The sequence below is a fragment of the Colobus angolensis genome, unplaced genomic scaffold (genome assembly GCF_000951035.1).
Source record: "Colobus angolensis palliatus isolate OR3802 unplaced genomic scaffold, Cang.pa_1.0 Scaffold450, whole genome shotgun sequence".
NCBI classification, from domain to species: Eukaryota; Metazoa; Chordata; class Mammalia; order Primates; family Cercopithecidae; genus Colobus; species Colobus angolensis.
Genome location: NW_012117933.1, coordinates 1,909,088 through 1,928,103, shown reverse-complemented (window position 1 = coordinate 1,928,103; position 19,016 = coordinate 1,909,088). Strand labels below are relative to the sequence as shown.

The 19,016-nt window shown below is 38.1% G+C and overlaps 2 protein-coding genes across 2 annotated transcripts in view; one reads left to right on the top strand and one right to left on the bottom strand.

Moving 5' to 3' along the window:
- Nucleotides 1-5,107, bottom strand: part of MOSPD2 (motile sperm domain containing 2) — a 48,886-nt gene extending 43,779 nt beyond the window's left edge. Inside the window, exons 1-2 of the mRNA XM_011957870.1 lie at nt 4,975-5,107; nt 4,754-4,823 (exon numbers count right to left, since the gene is read on the bottom strand). Coding sequence (XP_011813260.1) covers nt 4,754-4,823; nt 4,975-4,983 — 79 coding nt within the window. The 5' untranslated portion in view covers nt 4,984-5,107. The remainder of the gene's footprint in view (nt 1-4,753; nt 4,824-4,974) is intronic.
- A 343-nt stretch (nt 5,108-5,450) lies between these two features.
- The window catches only part of FANCB (Fanconi anemia, complementation group B), a 29,025-nt gene continuing 15,459 nt past the window's right edge, over nt 5,451-19,016 (top strand). Inside the window, exons 1-3 of the mRNA XM_011957869.1 lie at nt 5,451-5,527; nt 10,014-10,134; nt 13,467-14,487. Of these exons, the coding sequence (XP_011813259.1) occupies nt 13,537-14,487 (951 nt within the window). The 5' untranslated portion in view covers nt 5,451-5,527; nt 10,014-10,134; nt 13,467-13,536. The remainder of the gene's footprint in view (nt 5,528-10,013; nt 10,135-13,466; nt 14,488-19,016) is intronic.

The window sequence follows — 19,016 nt, the reverse complement described above, 5'->3', positions numbered from 1 at the left end:
CTGCACACACACAAAAAACTGTATTAAATGAAACTGGAAAGAATTTAAATGTCCATAAAGGGACTATCTAAGACAAAAGATAAAAAAACTATTATTTATAGAACCAAATATTGAATGGCTATATACAATGTTGTTTAATTCATTAATATGGAGAAATAAAATCATGTCAATAAAAATGTATTTTATGACACACAAAATTATATATAGAATAGTTTTTTTTTTTTTTTTTTTGAGATGGAATCTTGCTCTGTTGCCCAGGCTGGAGTGCAGTGGTGCGATCTCTGCTCACTGCAAGCTCCACCTCCTGGGTTCATGCCATTCTCCTGCCTCAGCCTCCCGAGTAGCTGGGACTACAGGCGCCCGCCACCACGCCTGGCTAATTTGTTTTTTTGTATTTTTAGTAGAGACGGGGTTTCACTGTGTTAGCCAGGATGGTGTCGATCTCCTGACCTCGTAATCCACCTGCCTCAGCCTCCCAAAGTGCTGGGATTACAGGCGTGGGCCACCGCGCCTAGCCCAGAATAGTCTTCTAACTTTGTTTTCTTAAATGTATAGAAAAAAGACTGTAGGCTGGGTGCAATGGCTCACGCCTGTAATCCCAACACTTTGCGAGGCTGAGGCAGGCGAATCACCTGAGGTCAGGAGTTTGAGACCAGCCTGACCAACATGGAGAAACGCCGTCTCTACTAAAAATACAAAATTAGCTGGGCATGGTGGAGCATGCCTGTAATCCCAGCTACTCAGGAGGCTGAGGCAGGACAATCGTTTGAACCTGGGAGGTGGAGGCTGTGGTGAGCCGACATTGTGCCATTGCACTCCAGCCTGGGCAACGAGTGAAATTCCATCTCAAAAAAAAAAGAAAAAAGACCATAAACAATGTATCCACTGTTATCACACCTATCTCTGAATGGTGACTTTATGGTGGTTTCTTCAGATATTTTTGGTATGACCTAAATTAATTTAAATAAATTCATATACTTGTAAAGCCAGACAACAAACCTAATTACAAAACCCATAAACCTCTCAATGGCTCTCCATATTAACTAAAGTACAAACACATCACTTTGGTGCCCAAGGCTCTCTACACTATATTTCCACTGTATTTGGCCATGTGTGCTTACCCTCCTTAAGGTTATCAAAGTAGACTTCCTACTGCTTCCGAACATGTCCCATACCTTTTTTTTTTTTTTTTTTGAGACGGAGTCTCGCTCTGTTGCCCAGGCTGGAGTGCAGTGGCCGGATCTCAGCTCACTGCAGGCTCCGCCTCCCGGGTTCACACCATTCTCCTGCCTCAGCCTCCCTAGTAGCTGGGACTACAGGCGCCGCCACCTCGCCCGGGTAGTTTTTTGTATTTTTTTTTAGTAGAGACGGGGTTTCACCGTGTTAGCCAGGATGGTCTCGATCTCTTGACCTCGTGATCCGCCCGTCTCGGCCTCCCAAAGTGCTGGGATTACAGGCTTGAGCCACCGCGCCCGGCCGCCCCATACCTTTTGACCTCAGTGCCTCAGTTCAGACTATTCAATCTGCCTGGATCACCTTCTCTACCTGGCTGAGTTCTACCATCTTCCGAAGTTCATGAGAAACACCACCTTTTTAACGAATGTTTTTCAACTCTGTGCTAAACTAGTCACCCCATCCAGATGTTATTTCTCTCTTTGATTTCTACAGAAAATATTTCAGCACCATTACTCTTAATATAATTTGCCTTAATTTTAATAGCTATCTTTGTTTTAATGCCTCTAGCAGGTTGTAGTAGTTTGAGAAGCAGCTCTATCCTTCCTCTGCTCTTTCTCTAATACTGATACACTGCTTCCCAGAATTAGGCATATAATGAGTACTTAAGGAACTTAATAAATTATTGTCACAAGAGATTAGTCTCTTTTCTTGGGCATGAGAAAGAGGAAGAAAGAATGGGAAACGTTTCTCATTTGAGACTCAGCATGGAATTTCTCAGAAACAATAAGGAAACAAGTACCATAATTACGGGCTAATATTTTATTCTTTTTGCCAGCTAAAAATCTATACATAATGATAACTTCGTTTCTATGGACACAGAACTGCTTGGCATTCCTAAGAACCTACCTCCAAAAGCATTTCTGGAATACAGTTTGTGCTTGAAGTGACACACTTGTAGAAAATAAGTATTTTCCTTTCATCAACTTTGCTTAAGTCTGCCTTAAGCCTCTTCTGAAACCAAATACTGTTAATGACAATAGAAAGGGTGAAAGAAAAAGAAGGAAAGTGGATGTTCTAAACACCTGAGTTAATTTCTAAAAGCAAATTCTAAGGGGGAAAACACAGGCAAACAAAAAAAAACAACCAAAAAAACACCGCTTTTATTATCACTTTCCAATTCTACCTTTATCTGTTGCCATATTCCAGGAAACAACTGAAACCTTAAGGTAAGAAGGTCTTCAAAGGCTTCTATTTTCTTTTTCCATGCAAATCTTTAAAATCGGACTAATCTTTTTATGTACATATTTAAGTATTGCTATATTCATTCAGTAAGTATATATTGAGAACTGTCCTGGGCATACAGAGGTGAGTAAGACACACAAGGCCTCTGCTCTAAATGTCTATAGGCTGCTAGAGAACCCATGTACATTCTACTGGAGAAAATGAAAAACATACAAACCAATGAACAAGATAATTACAGATTACGATAAGGGCTGTAAAGCAGAGAAAATAAACAAGACACGGAGACATTCAATAATCAGTGAAGGCCTCTCAGATACATTTAAACACTGAAGAGAAAAAAGGACCAAGCCATGCACAATACCTGGGTAAAATCTTCCCAAGCAAAGACAAGTGGAAAGGTCCGAGAGGGAAACAGCCCCATTCTGTTTAAGGAACACAAACAAGGCAGTGTGGCTAGCTGTGGTTTTTCAAACTGGGGGTCACATTTTAAATTGCGATGTTAAGTTTGTGGGTAATTGCATTTTTTAAAAGGAAGTCAAATAGAAAAAAATACATCAGAGAGTCACATGTTTTCAGAAGTATTCTTTAATGAACTTTTGCTTCAGTTATGTGAGTATGCCCATGTTTGTACTGGGTTGCAACATATAACATGTATCTTACTTTGAACCGTGGTCAAATCTGCACTAAGCAAGCAGAGTAGTAACAGATGACAATAGGGGGTGGAGGGCTGGCAAGAGCCAGATCACACATGGCCTTGAATTATAGGCCATCATAAAGAATTGAGATTTTATTCTAAACACAGTTGGAAAGGCAATGAAGGGTTTCAAGCTGGAGAGTGACATGATCTAATCTGACATCAGGGTATTGCCAAAAGATTACTGTAGTGAAAATCAGAAGACATGAACACTAGTCCTGGCCTAGCCAATAACATCAGGGATTTTGAGCAAATCTCTTAATCTCTCTAGACCTTTCTTCATTTTAAAAACGAGAAGGTTGCCCCAAGATGACCTTTAAGATTTTGTTTATTGCCTAATTTCTGCCTGTATTCTGCTTCCTCCCTTTGGCATAAATAAATGACTATTGGGGTGTTACTAGCTCATTAGGTCTCATTCTGAGTTACTTCTTAAAATATTATAAACCATGTATTAACTGCCATAATAGTTACATTTCTGTAGAAAGCAATTGAAGAATGATCTCTATTGGAACCAGCTATATTATTAGAAGTGGGAACTCTGGGTGAAAAGTGAATCAAGTGCTTTTGCAACTCTCCGGAACAAAGTTTGGGGTGTGAAGAAAATTGGCAAGGAGGTATGAAAAGATTTACTGACAAGCATTTGAAACCGATTTCCAGATTTGTTCTGTCATCAACTGATGTACAATCTAGGATGGTTTAAAGTTGCTAAATACTAGCCAAGATGTAGAAGCTTCACTCCTTTCACAGTAACCAAAATGACAACTGAGGCAAAATATTCACGGAGAGTCTACTATACGTTAAGACATGCTAGATGGTTTGATACATGTTTTTTTTTTTTTTAAATTTAATCCTACTATATTATTTGCACTTCATAGATATGAAAACAGGGGCTCTGAATAGACAAGCTATTTAGTGGCAGGGTCAGGATTATAATCAATCTTCAGGTAGGTAACGTATAAATCCTTATTTAATTCCATACTTACAATAAGTTATTCCATATGTTTTACAAAATTACTGTACAGGTATTAAATATTCAGTTAAGTACCTGACAACTCAAGTATCTGTGACATCTGGACACAGAATGTTCGACCAATAAATCAATTCTGGACTCATAGGTACTTTGCAAGATACAGTTTGGGATAAGAACTTGTTCCAGCACTGCACGGCCTATTCTGTGGGTAGCATGCTGGGTTGTATGAAAGCGAGATCAAGCAAAATATCCAAGGAATTTGTATACCCAATTAAGTACACATCAATAGTACTGTGGCAGTTTCCAGGTACATTTTCTCTAGTGTTGTTGGTGAAAGGCCAGCAGGGGAACCGTGGACTGGACAATGTCACCCGTCTTGTGGGCCTAACAAGTATCCTGCGAGTTCCATAAACACGAGGACATGCTAAAAACTTAACCGATTTCCAACTTACATTAACCCTTTAAAGGGAGCATGGGACACACCACTTGACCATTTGAAGCAGTGCACACGGCTTGTCATGGAGAGGAAAACCTTTGAGACGTGCCCAGCATCATTCTTGTGAGGGTCGAAAGGGTCCCTAACACCTCCCACAAATACACTCACAAACACTCCAGCAAAGTTGGGGATGCTCACTGCACACCTTCCTTAACACCCGGAACAGAGTACCCACCTGTCACATACTCAGCTTCGAACCTCCGCCGGGTCTCAGAGATGAGCTTGGCTTTATTCTGGGCGTGATTCTGGATGGGAGACATGACCGGACCTTAGATACTACTTCCATCAACCCGTTTACCCTCAACCCAGCCCACCTGCACACGAGCGCTCGGTCCCCGGGCCTTAGAGGCGGCTTCCGGGTCCGGGGGGCCAGCGGCGGTGCAATAGGCTCCTCACCTCGGCCATGATCACGGTCGTGGAAGTGATTGCAGTTGTCGCCGTCGCCCGTTCTATCTTCGCCAACCGAGTATCTCATCACCCGCGAGTCCCGCCCAGAGGTAGACAGAGAAGGGTGGGAGGGGGAGGCGGTCGCGTGACACCGGAAGGCGGACAGAAGTGCCGCCGCACCGCCCAATCCAATGCGGACGCCTGGGTCTGGAGGCGGGACTAGGCCCTCAGCCTAGGTCCCATTCGATTCTCGTCCGGCCTCGCCCCGCGACATCCCCCGCACTGCGGTCCCGCCCCCGCCAGCCGGGAGATCGCCGGCGCTTCCCCTGCGGAGCTCCGCCCTAGAGAGCTTGCCGGCTATTTGCTTTCACAACACTCCCCAGAGCCCCGCCTCCTTAGCCTCCCTTGGCAACCGTCTCCTGGCTGGCTTCTAGGCTCCGCCTCCTCTGCGTTCGACGCAGCCTCCGCCCGGCCTCCCAGGATGCAGCGCGCTGGAGGGAGGTTTGGACCCCATGGATACTGTATCCGCGTGGGGCATCCGTTATGTTGCCGCTGCGTTGAGGTAGGATGGGGCTGGCAAGTCTTCCCTTCCCGGGACTTTGCAGAGGGGGCAGTGGGGCTGGATTTCCTCCGCCTTGTCCCCGCATTGCGCCGAGACCTGGGTCTGCCATTCCTTGGAATTATAATTGGATTTTAAGTGCTACATTCGGGGCTTATTTCTCTTGAAGCTTTTTTTCATCCCTTCAATATCCTTCCAACTTGGAGTGTGAGATGCTTAATGAGCAAAGTTAAATCCTTATTTAATTACATATTTACAATAAGTTATTCCGTATGTTTTACAAAATTACTGTACAAGTATTAAATATTCAGTTAAGTACCTGACAACTCAAGTATCTGTGACGTCTGGACACAGAATGTTCAACCAATAAATCAATTCTGGACTCACAGGTACTTTGCGAGATACAGTTTGGGATAAGAACTTGTTCCAGCATTGGACGGCCTATTCTGTGGGTAGCATGCTTGATGAGATGCTTAATGAGCAAAATATCTGTGAAATCTTTAATCGTTATAGAAAGTTAAATGATAAAAGCGTCTTTCGGCTTATTAATTAAGGTAGTTGTTCTCAGCCGGGGGGCGGGGGGATATGGGGGGCGGTTGCCCAGGGGACCTTTGGCAACGTCTGGAGACATTTTTAGTCGCCACTGCTGGGGGCCGGGGGCAAAAGAGATGCTCACTGGCTTCTAGTGGATAGAGACCAGGGACGCTGCCAAACATCTTGCGGTGTACATGAAAATTCACAACGGTTGTCCAGCCCATAATGTCAATAGTGTCAAGGTTGAGAAAGATTTCGAATTAAAGGGACCGGAACAAATTTTGTTCGTCAGTTAAAAACGATTGAAAGAAAATAGTTGCGCATACAATATTGCCTTTTTTAAAGTTGGAAGATACTGAAAACTACAAACAAGTTGAAAGAATAGTCCCCCATATTTCCATCAGCCGTAGTCATCCATGACAGAATGGCATGTTAGCATCTTTTGTCCTAGACTTTTAAATACATTTACACTTTTTGGGAAAAAATGAACACATTGTCTAAACGTTGTTTGACTACATCCTTAAAAGATATTTCAGATATAACTAAAGTCTCCTTCTACCTCTACTCACCTATCCTGGACACTTCCTTGTTCAGAATCAACAGTCATTCAGAATTTGGCATGAAATGTTTATAGTTTTACATTTTTTATTTTGGATCATACTGCCTGGGTTTAAATCCTGGCTCTGTCACTTCTTATCTGTAAGCCTTTGAGAAGATCCTGAAACTCCATGCCTCAGTTTCTCCATCTATAAAATGGGATAGTAACAGTGCCTGTGTCATAAGGATGTTGTGAGGAAGAAATGAGTTAATCGAAAGTGCTTAGAACAGTACCTGGCACTGTTTCTTCAGGAAAAAAAAATATAGTACATGGCACTATTTCTTGAGAAAGCACTCAGGGAATGTAGCCATTGTAGGTAAATAGAACATATATACTGCTGTTTTATTTGTTTTAATTTATGTAAATATACTGCAGTATACATTTGTCTGCAACTTAATTTTTAATTCATTTTATTTTTGAAATATAACCATGATTTTATTTATATATGCATATACATATACATATACATATAGATAGATCTAATTCGTTCCTTTTAACTCTCCTATGATAGTCCATCTGTACTCATTCCCCTATTTGTGTTCACTGAGGTTTGTACTTTTTTTATATTGCAAATATCAGCACAGTGAGCATTCTAGAGCAATGTATTCATTCATATGTGGGATTATGTCTCTGGGTTTTTATCTACAAATGAAACTACTGGACATATGCATTTCAGTTGACTGCCAAATTACCTTCACGGTCATCGCTCCCTTTTATTTAAGTACTCATAATTTTCTTCTAATTGTTAGCTCTTTTTCCAGTCTGATCTCACTCACATCTTTAACACTGTCACCAGGATCTTTATAACTCAAAAGTACAGTCCTGTGATTTCTGTTTTTGAAGTCTTTCAGTGGTTTCTCATTACTTATATAAGAAATTTAGAAGTCTTTAATATGACATAAAAATCTTCTTTAATGTAGTCTTCCCAAATTCTCTAATTTAGTTGATCGCCATTCTCCCACATTTACTCACATTTCAGGTATATTAGATAATGTTGAAAAAGGTGAGATCAATTCTGTATAGGGCCCAATAAATAACTTACATAGGGAGAAAAAAGCTTTTAACAGTGGCCCTATTTTGTAGGAATGTTAATTTACTTTGGTTAACAATGTCATATGTCTTGGAAAAACAATATCTATCATTATTATCTTCATAAAATTATGTTCAGTGTTTTTAGGTGCCATTTTAGTTGGGTGTCTTAATTCTACTTTTTTCCCAAGGATACTTTCTCTTGGTCACAATTTATATGGTTTCTTAGACTTTTTGGATGTCATCTGCTCTTCTAGGATAATCTGGAACCACACTGATAGTTTATTTGAAGAATTATCACATTTATAGGGCCAAAATGATTTATGAGCATTTAAAGAGAATGAACAACATGGTTTATTAAGTGGGGGCGGGGAACAGTAAAGAATAGATGAGGATAATAATTTTATTGCCAGCCTACTATTGTTGTGTTAGCATATGCTTGTATATATTATCATTTTTCTAGTATACACACACATCTGTTTTAATTTTATATATAAAATAGATACAGTCAACTTTGATGTATGGTAATATAGAACAGGAAAAGCTCAAATTGATTATGTAGTATTTTATAAATAATCTGCTGGCCGGGCGCGGTGGCTCAAGCCTGTAATCCCCGCACTTTGGGAGGCCGAGACGGGCGGATCACGAGGTCAGGAGATCGAGACCATCCTGGCGAACACGGTGAAACCCCGTCTCTACTAAAAACTACAAAAAACTAGCCGGGCGAGATGGCGGGCGCCTGTACTCCCAGCCACTCGGGAGGCTGAGGCAGGAGAATGGTGTGAACCCGGGAGGCGGAGCTTGCCGTGAGCTGAGATCCGGCTGCTGCACTCCAGCCTGGGCGACAGAGCGAGACTCCGTCTCAAAAAAAATAAATAAATAAAATAAATAAATAAATAAATAATCTGCTTTCTGGTCTCCACACCCTGCCCCGCCACCCTGCCCCACACCGCCATCCCTAGTTACTTCTTCTGTATCTTCTGCAGCCACTGTTACAATGTTAAGTAAAAAGTCAAATAACCCATAGGCTAGAATAGTAAACCTGGCGCCCTGATAATCAGGGTTTAAAATAGTGAGGAGTTGCTTATAATTGGACTAAGAACCTCTAAACTGAACATTGGTTTGATTTGTTTCCAGATGTGTTTCTATTTTTTAAAAAATGCCAGTTATTTCATGGCCTGCAGGTTTTATGAACATATGCCAAGAACTTTAAAAATAGACGTTGCAGCAGCAATACTTAATCTCTTAGCAGTTACACCTCAATAAAGCTGGGAAAAAAGTTAAAATTCATTTTAGCAATGAATTAAATTTTAATGATTGAGTATTAATTAGATATAATAAACAGCAAACATTAAAAACAAACGAGATTAGAAACATGTTGCATTAGTATAAAATATAGTGGGTATGCACATATATGTAAATTCAATAAGTCTTGCAAAAACTTTTCACTCAATAGTCATTTATGTTTTTAGATCAGTTTAAGTTCATGAGAATAAGTTTGCTTTTTGCCTGGAGATCATATTGAAAGCAGGTTGAATTAGGATTATACAACAGAGTTTTGAATGCCATGCTAAGCTTCATAGCAATGGTTTGCAAGCTTTTTTTCTCTACACCATTCATATGTTCAATACACAGTGTTTAGCATCTGTTTTTCCAGGTAGTAATTCAAGAATCACAGGTCTATTGAGAAAGGCAAGGGACATGCAAGCTTTTGGATTAGGGAGTGGACAGTGACAGGATCAAGTGTATATTTTAGAACAATTAACTGATGTATTAAATAGCATAAATGAGTTGATGTTTTGGAGGGAAGAGAGATTAGATTAAGGAAGACTAAGAAGCTTTTACCTCAGCCTGAGAGATCACAGACTGAACTATAGTAGTGGCAACTGGAACAGAGAGTTGGAAGTTAGATGTTTCTAACTTAGGGAACTTGATGATAACATTTAAAGAACAAAATGTAAGGGGCCTAACTTTCCTAAATTCTGACCATTTTATAATCAGATTTTCCTTACTCCTATCACACTTAAGTTATTGGTAAGTGAACCAGAGCATTGTACTGATTAAACATTTGTTGTGATATTTAACATTAAAATAATAAAATTCATACAGAGGTGATTTTTGTTTGCTTTTGATGTTAAGAAATCTGAAAAACTTTGACTAGGTGGTAAAAGATGATGAATTCTTAGAGCTTTACCTCAGAATGTGTAATTTTCATGCTTTTCCTTTCTAGAAATCTAGGAAACCTGACATGGGACCTTTGGTAAATACATTGTTATTCATACATTTTGATGGAATATAACTAATACATTTATTTTCTCTAAACTATAGTGTCATAAGTAAATGCCACACCTTTGATTTACCTACCCTATCTTCTTTACTGATGAAGCTGAAACTACTTTGTGATGGCTGTTGTCCCAGATCTTTCTGTTAATTGCCTAACAACAAACCAGTAAGCCAATGACTTCTTTTTTCTTCTTTATTTACCTGTTTTTATTGACACATTGTAATTGTATATATCTAGAGAGTACAGTTTGATATTTTGATACATACATATATTGTATAATGGTCAAGTCAGGGTATTTAGTGTATCCTTCCCTCATGAATGTATCCTTTCTTCCTGGTAAGAACATTCAAAAACCTCTAGTTATTTTGTAATAAGTAATAAATTATACCTTACTGTTAACTATTTTTACCCTACTGTGCAATGGGACACTAGAACATATTCCTCCTATCTAATTGTAACTTTCTACCCTTTGAGCAACTCCTCCCCATCCTCCCATCCTCTCTCCTTTCCCCAGTCTCTGATAACCGGTATTCTACTCTCTGCTTCTATGATAGCAACTCTTTTTAAAAGAATTTTAGATTTCAGATATTAGTGAGATCATGCGGTATTTGTCTTTTTGTGACTGGCTTATTTCACTTAACATGATGTCTTCCAAGTCCATACATGTTGTTACACATGACAGGATTTCATTTAATTTTGTGGTTGTATTAATAGTATTCCATACTATGCACCAAAAATTGGTATATACACCAAGTTTTTTAATCCATTGATTCGTTGTTGAACACTTGGGTAGATTCCATATCTTGACTGTTGTAAATAGTGCTGAATAAACATAGGGGTGCAGACATCTCTTTGACATTGATTTCAGTCCTTTGGATATAGACCCAGTAGTGGGATTCTGGATCATATAGTAGTTCTATTTTTAGTTTTCTGAGAAACTTCCATACTGTCTTCATAGTGGCTATACTAATTTACATTCCTACCAGCAGTGTGTAAGTGTTCCTTTTTCTCCACGTGCTTGCCAACCTTTGTTATCCTTTGTCTTTTTAATAATAGCCATTCTAACTGGAATTAGATGGTATCTCACTGTGGTTTTGATTTCTGTCTCCCTGATGATTAGTGATATTGAGCTTTTTTTTTTGTATACCTTTTGACCATTTGTGTGTCTTCTTTTGAGATATGTCTATTAAGTTATTTTGTCCATTTAAAAAATTGGGATATTGCTGTTCTTTATATATTCTGATATAAATCCCCTGTCAGATGTATAGTTTGCAAATGTTTTCTTACATTTTGTGGGTCATCTCTTTACTTTTTTTTTTTTTGGCTGTGCAAAAACTTTTCAGTTTGATGTAATCTCATTTATCTCCTTTTGCTTTTGTTGACTGTGCTTTTGAGATCTTATTTAAAAAATCCTTGCCCAGCCCAGTGTCATAAAGTGTTTCCCCTGTGTTTTGTTCTGGTAGTGTAATAATTTCAGGTTTACATTCAAGTCTTTAATCCATTTTGAGTTGATTTTTTATATGGTGAGAGATAGGAGTCTGGTCTCTGCATGTGGATATCCAATTTCCCATCACCGCCATTTATTGAACAGACTGTCATTTCCCCAATATGTGGTTCTTGGCACCTTTGTCAAAAATTAGTTGGTTGTAGGTGCATGAATTTATTTATGGCCTCTCCATTGTGTTCCATTGGTCCATGTGTCTGTTTTTATGTCAGTATCATGATGTTTCAGTTAATGTAGCTTTGTAGTATATTATGAAGTCAGATAGTATGATGCTTTTAAGTTTGTTCGTTTTGCTCAGTATTGCTTTGGCTGTTAGGGGTCTTTTATGGTCCCATATGAATTTCAGGCTTGTTTTTTTCTATTTCTGTGAAGAATGTCATTGATATTTTGCTAGACATTGCACTAAGTCTATAGATTGCTTTGGGTAGTATGGCCATTGTAACAGTATTAATTCTACCACTCCATGAGCATGGGATCTTTCCATTAGTTTGTGTCATCTTAATTTTTTTTATCAGTATGTTATCGTTTTCATTGTAGAGATCGTTTTGACCTTTTTGGTTAACTTTATTTCTAGTTATCTTTCTTTTTTGTAGCTTTTGTAAATGGAGTTGTTTTCTTGATTTCTTTTTCAGATAGTTCGCTTATTAACATATAGAAATGCTGCTGATTTTTGTATCCTGTGACTTTACTGAATTTATTAGTTCTAACAGTTTTTTGGTGGAGTCTTTAGGGTTTTCTTTGTATAAGATTATGGCATCTGCAAACAAGGACAGTTTTACATTCTCCTTTCCGATTTGGATGTCTTTTATTTCTTTCTCTTGCCTAATTGTTTTGGCTAGGATTTCTTGTATGCAGTATATAGAAGACTGAATAAAGAGAGATCAACAACTTTTTTTATACGTGTGTTCAATATTGAGGATATTCTTTTGTCCTTTATTTTACTGATTATTTCAAGTTGCCTTTCTTATAACGAGTTTGTTCGGAATAAGGGAATGCATGCCAGGGCAGAGTGGTAGTTAAAAGTGTAGACTCTGGAGTCAGAAGGCCCCTTTTCCAAACTAGCACCATTGCTGATTACTATTAACTGTGGATTAGTGTTGTAACCTTGGAAAATTTTCTTATCTTCTTTAAAATAAGGCTTTCTTGCTTAAAAGGTGGAATAATAAGAGTACTTACTTTAAGAGAATAGTTATTAGAATAAAATAATGCATGTGTTGTACCTGCCATATAATAAGCTTGAATGATTGATAACTATTATTTAATTCTTGTGTTCATTATAATAAATTGTGTTAATCTTCCATTTTTTTCCTAATTTGAATAAGAATAGTGACTTTGTTGGGTCATACAAATGCATACAAATGCATTGCCTTTGTAAACTAAGATTTATTTGTATTAATCCTATGGAGATTTTTTAAAGCCTTGTTACAGCATCTCCTATTTTTATTCCTGGGATTTCTTCTTTGTCTTAGAGCATGTATAGGCTCCTGTCTCTAGAAAGCAGAAGTCCAATTGCCTGGGCTGTGGGAGAAGTATAATTGAAAATCGCCGTATTTGGGGAGAGTGAGTTACAAGACCAGTAAACCACTAATTGAATTGTCATTCTAAAGGGGCTAAGGCAGAGAGTGGGAAGCCACATTAGAGTTGTTAGGTTTGAAACAGAGAAGTATAACCCTTAAGCAATTTTCTGAGCCAGAAAAAATATCTGAAGTCACTTTTAATAGAGCATCTAAAGCTTTAAATATATGCTGCTAATGCATTCAGTTATCTTTTTTGTTATGGTTATTTGTATTCTTAGCAAACTTTTTTAAAGGGTCTAGAGAAATAGTATGTAGGATTTTTTTTGATACGTATGATATTGTCAAAATAGTATAAAAAGCTTAAAATGTTTACTTAATAAAATGTATAGTTACCTATGTTGTAGTTCTCTAACAGAAACGTGTTTTCTTTTCAACTTTTCCTACTTCATGGCAGTTTTTCCTCATTTCTTTTTTAGGTTTGGAAACATCAACTGGAATCAATTTGCATTTGAAAATTAGATCAGCACAAAGACTTGATATTGTGGAATGACTAGCAAACAAGCAATGTCATCTAACAAACAAGAAAGGCTCTTGTGTTATAATGGGCAAGTCCTTGTTTTCCAGTTGTCTAAAGGAAATTTTGCAGATAAAGAGCCTACAAAAACACCCATATTACATGTCAGAAGAATGGTATTTGACAGAGGAACAAAAGTATTTGTTCAGAAGTCCACTGGATTTTTTACCATAAAGGAAGAAAACTCTCATTTAAAAATCATGTGTTGCAACTGTGTGTCAGATTTCAGAACTGGAATTAACCTCCCTTACATTGTGATACAAAACAATAAACAGAATAATGTTTTTGAATATTTTTTACTGATCCTTCACAGTACCAATAAATTTGAAATGCGTTTGAGTTTTAAACTAGGCTATGAGATGAAGGATGGCCTAAGGGTCCTTAATGGCCCTTTAATTTTATGGAAGCATGTCAAAACATTCTTCTTTATCTCTTCTCAAACTGGCAAAGTTGCTAGTGTGTCAGGTAACTTTTCCTCTATTCAGTGGGCAGGGGAGATTGAAAATTTAGGTATGGTTTTATTGGGACTAAAGGAATGTTGTTTATCTGAGGAAGAATGTACTCAAGAGCCTTCAAAATCAGATTATGCAGTTTGGAATACCAAATTTTGTGTATATTCTCTTGAAAGTCAAGAAGTATTAAGTGATACATACATTATTCCTCCTGCTTATAGCAGTGTGGTGACTTGTGTACATATTTGTGCAACTGAGATCATCAACAACCAGTTAAGAATATCTCTCATTGCCCTTACTCGAAGGAATCAGCTGATTTCATTTCAGAATGGAACTCCTAAAAGTGTGTGCCAGCTTCCATTTGGAGATCCTTGTGCAGTTCAACTTATGGATTCAGGTGGAGGAACCCTCTTTTTCGTTGTATCCTTTATGTCCAATAATGCTTGTGCTGTATGGAAAGAGAACTTTCAGGTACAACACTTATTGTGATAATAATTCAGTTGATGGTCTCAGACCTTTTAAACATGTCTCTACTTCATAGAGTTCATTCTGGAGTCTTATTATTTAAGTCAATTTTCAGTTCTGTATTTGAAGTAATGTATATTACATTGTTCTTTTTTCTTAAAGTTACCTGAATACAACCTGATGGTGTTTTTTTGTCTTGCCATTTTGAGTCATAAAGCCTTTGAGTTGTTTGGACATGTGTAAATATGTATGTAACTATAATTATGTATTTACTTGCCTGTTTGTATAACTTTCCAATTTTTATTAATATAGTAGATGTGCATTTTTACTTACAATAAGATTATTAGTGATTTGACTAGATAGATAAGCCTTCCTGGAAAATTTGAATCAGTCTTTCATGTTTTTATTTTTTATTTTTTATATATTTTTTTGAGACAGGGTCTCGCTTTGTCACCCAGGCCGGAAGTGCAGTGGCGTGATCTCGGCTCACTGCAGCCTCCGCCTCTCGGATTCAAGTGGTTCTCCTGCCTCAGCCTCCCGAGTAGCTGGGATTACAGGCATGTGCTACCACGCCTGGCTAATTTTTATATTTTTAAGAGAGATGGGGTTTCACCATGTTGGCCAGGCTGGTTTCAAACTCCTGGCTTCAAGTGATCCGCCTGTCTCGGCCTCCCAAAGTGCTGGGATTACAGGCATGAGCCACCATGCCAGGCCAACTTTTTAAACATTGATATTTATCTGTTTAAATTTACTGACCTCTGATTCATTTCTGAAAGTGAAATATAGAGAAATTCCTAGAAATCTGGAGAGACAAGTAGTTGTTCTCCAGAGACAAGTGGTAAGCATTACTTTTTTAAAAAACTTGCTCAGAGATTTTATTATGTTATATTTTGAAATGCAGAACTGACCTTTGAGCAAGTATTCTCTTTTAAAGTAAGTTTGGAAATTGCTCTAAAATATTTACTGGTATTGAGTGTTAAATAACAGGTAAAAAGGCACAGAAAACCAATAGGAAATTAGAGTTTTGTAACTGAGTGTCTCCACCAATAATATTTCTCTGACTGTTTTTTTTGGGTAATGTTGCATCCTTCTGGCTTAAAATGTATTCAGTTATGTGATTTGAAGTGTTTACGAATTAAGACAAATCATTACTAGTTAGAAATGTCTCTTCCAAAAGTAGTACACTGTACAATTTTTAGTTTTTGTGCTACTTAGGAGAAAAAAGCAGATATTGCCTTATTTTGTGTGCCCTGTCCATTTCATTAGAAGCTCAATGACAATTTTTATCATATGGTCACCTCTATATGGAATACTGTTAAATGTTTTAGAAAGTTTGAAATTCATTTTTAAATGTGAATCATTATTGTTTGTGTGGGGGGAGGAATGTCAAGTTGGAATTGTGAATCAGGCTTTGCCTTACCAAGTACTTTTATATTAATAGGGATTATTTTGAATCTCTGTAATACATATGTATCCTCTATAATACATAGAGAATACAAAAGGAAAATAATTTGAAAGCTATCCTATTTTATTTTGAAAACAATCTTTTAAAAGCACATTATACATTTATTTGAAAGTTATTTGGAATTGTCTTTTTCTATTCTCTTTTCCTTTAGAGAAATGGTAGGGGGAAAACATCTGGTATACTCGATAGTCTTTTACTGTGGTCAAGGTAATATAATAGAAAGAACACACTTAACCGGGGTTTGAATCCCAGCTGAGTCACTTACTGGTGTTACCTTAAGGAATGTAATTCTTGTGAACTCATTTTCCTCCTTTATGAAATTTGGGATCATCCTGACTCTGAGAGGGGAGAATTAAGTCAAATGACATTATAAAGTGTCTTGCACAGAGCTTGGCACACAGGAGGAACTTAGTAAGTAGCAGGTATTACTCTGTTATGTTACTGTTAGACAAAAGTCAGGGCTGTCCTCAGTTATTTGCACCTACCCAAGATCCCCTATTCACCTAGATAAGGAAAAAACAATTCCTTTATATGTCATTCATTGTAGTACTCACTCTCTTGAAGTGGGTCTCCTGCTTGGACCCTGTAAAGCTTTGCCACTAACATGTTACCCAAGGCAGGAGACTGCATCATTCTCTGTAGGTGGACCTATAACTGCTGCTTCCCTGACCCGAAGTTGTGTTCTAGGGCACTCTCTCTACAATGGACCACTATCTTTTCCACACATTGCTTCCCTAAGTCTCTACTGACTTACCCCCTAAGTTGCTTCTTCAGGAATTCTGTACTGCTAACCTGCTCTCAAATGCCCTGTTTTAAAAACTCTGGAATTCACCCTGATGTCTACAAGTAAGTGCTTCAAAGTTGCCTCTAACCCTACCACTTTGGCCATATTCAGGTCCTGCTTCTATCTTGGTATTACATTTATACTCAACTTCTTAAAAAAAAAGGGAAATATTAGTTTAGGGTAAAATATTCAGTTACTTTAAAAACGGAAATAAGGCTGGGCACGATGGCTCATGCCTGTAATCCCAGCATTTCAGGCTGCCGAGGCAGGCAGATCACTTGAGGCCAGGAGTTCAAGAGCAGCTTGGCCAACATGGTGCATGCCTGTAGTCCCAGCTACTCAGGAGGCTGAGGCATGAGAATCGCTTGAACCTGTGAGGTGGAGGTTGCAGTGAGCTGAGATCGCCCTGCTGCACCCCAGCCTGGTTGACAGAGCAAGATCTGTCTCCAAAAAAAAAAAGCAGAAATAAGAGCTAAGAATCTAGAAATAAAGTGGGAGTAGAAATAATTATGCCAAAAACCCAGGTTAAGAGAAGTAATTACACTTGAACAATTACATTTAGTTTTAACAGTTAAGACAAAAAAATAAATATGGTGGGTTTTACAACTGAAAGTAACATACTACAAGGGAAAAGGTTTTTTCTAACATTAAGTTCTGAGAAGAATTTACTGTTTGTGATATTTTGTAAAAGGTTTTGAGTAATAAGATGAATACCTTATTAAATAATAAGGTGGATCTTTGATAACAGTTTTCCCCCAAAATAGAAAGCGATAGAAGCCGTCTTCCTTTGGGTTGGCTATGGATCCATCCATCCATCCATCTATCCTTTTATTACCTCATTCCAAGAAGGAATTAAGCCAGCTTACGAAGACAGGTAAAATACAAACAAGCATAAATTAGAGTAAATAATGAAAATCAAGGTTAGTGTTTTCCCAGATCAACACTTCATAAAAGCCCAAGGTATGATGTTTAATGTGGTAATAGGACTGGAAACAGAGGTGAATCTAAAGGAATACATGATTAGCTTTTTTCTTCTTCGGCTTTCTCTCTTGAGTAGAAATTGTCTCTGCAAGTTTTGACAAGAAACTATGTGGCAGGCATTTCAAAATTGAGATCATAGGCCGGGTGTGGTGGCCCACGTTTGTAATCCCAGTGCTTTAGGAGGCCAAGGTAGGAGAATTGCTTGAGGCCTGGAGTTTGAGACCAGCCTGGGCAACAGTGAGACTCCCATCTGTACAAAAAATTAAAAAATTAGCTGGGCGTGGTGGCATATGCCTGTAGTCCCAGCTACTTGGGAGGCCGAGGTGGGAGGATTGTTAGAGCCCAGGAGTTCAAGGCTGTAGTGAGCTGTAATTGTGCCACTGCACTCCAGCCAGGGCAACAGAATGGGACCCTGTCTCAAAAAAAAATCCATCTGTCAATAAAATTGAGGTCATTGTCAAGTATACCAGAAGCATAGCTATTGGTGTGTTGTCGATAGAGGTTAATGTGTTCTGGTGCTGTGCTGTCTAATATGGTAGCCACTATCCAGATGTAGTTATTCAACATTTGAAATGTGGCTAGTCTGAATTAAAACATGTTATAAATGTCAACTATCAAATTTCAAAGATGAATAGAAATGGTAACATCTCTCAATTTTTTAATGATTACATTGAATTGAAATGACAATATTTTAGATATATTGTGTTAGATATATTAAAATTTCATTTTTTTACTGCTGCCAGAAAATTTAAAATTATATGCCTTGTATTTGGGGCTCGCTTGCCTTTCTATTGGATGGCACTATTCTAGAGCTATAGATTGCAAATATGTGTGTGCACACATGCATGCATACATAGTTCTGTGCTGTTTTCTTGCCAAACACATTCTTATTACTAATGTGTCTTCCCATAGTCCATTATACTCCATGATACTGGTGGGAGAAAGGGAGGATATGGGTTTACAGATAAACTGTCTCTCTGCACAAGTGAAGAATCAACTTTGGAAATTAGCCTTGTAGGGGAAGATTGATATTTGGGTATGTAGGTTGAAGAGCCTTACTTTCATTCTTGCTGTAATGAGAGCTACCCTCCTGTATCATCTAGATGGTGTATCTGTGCTCCTGGAATTCTGAGAAGGGGTTTTAGCTTTTTTGTCTCAGGGAGAAGGGGGATTTGATCCTCATGGTGTTAGTTTTCCCTGGGACCAATCTTGAGGCTTTCAGCTATATGTACCTTTAAGAAGTTGTCCTCTATTTTAAACGTGAGGTCTCAGGTTCTGATATAAACTGACCAAATCATTCCATGA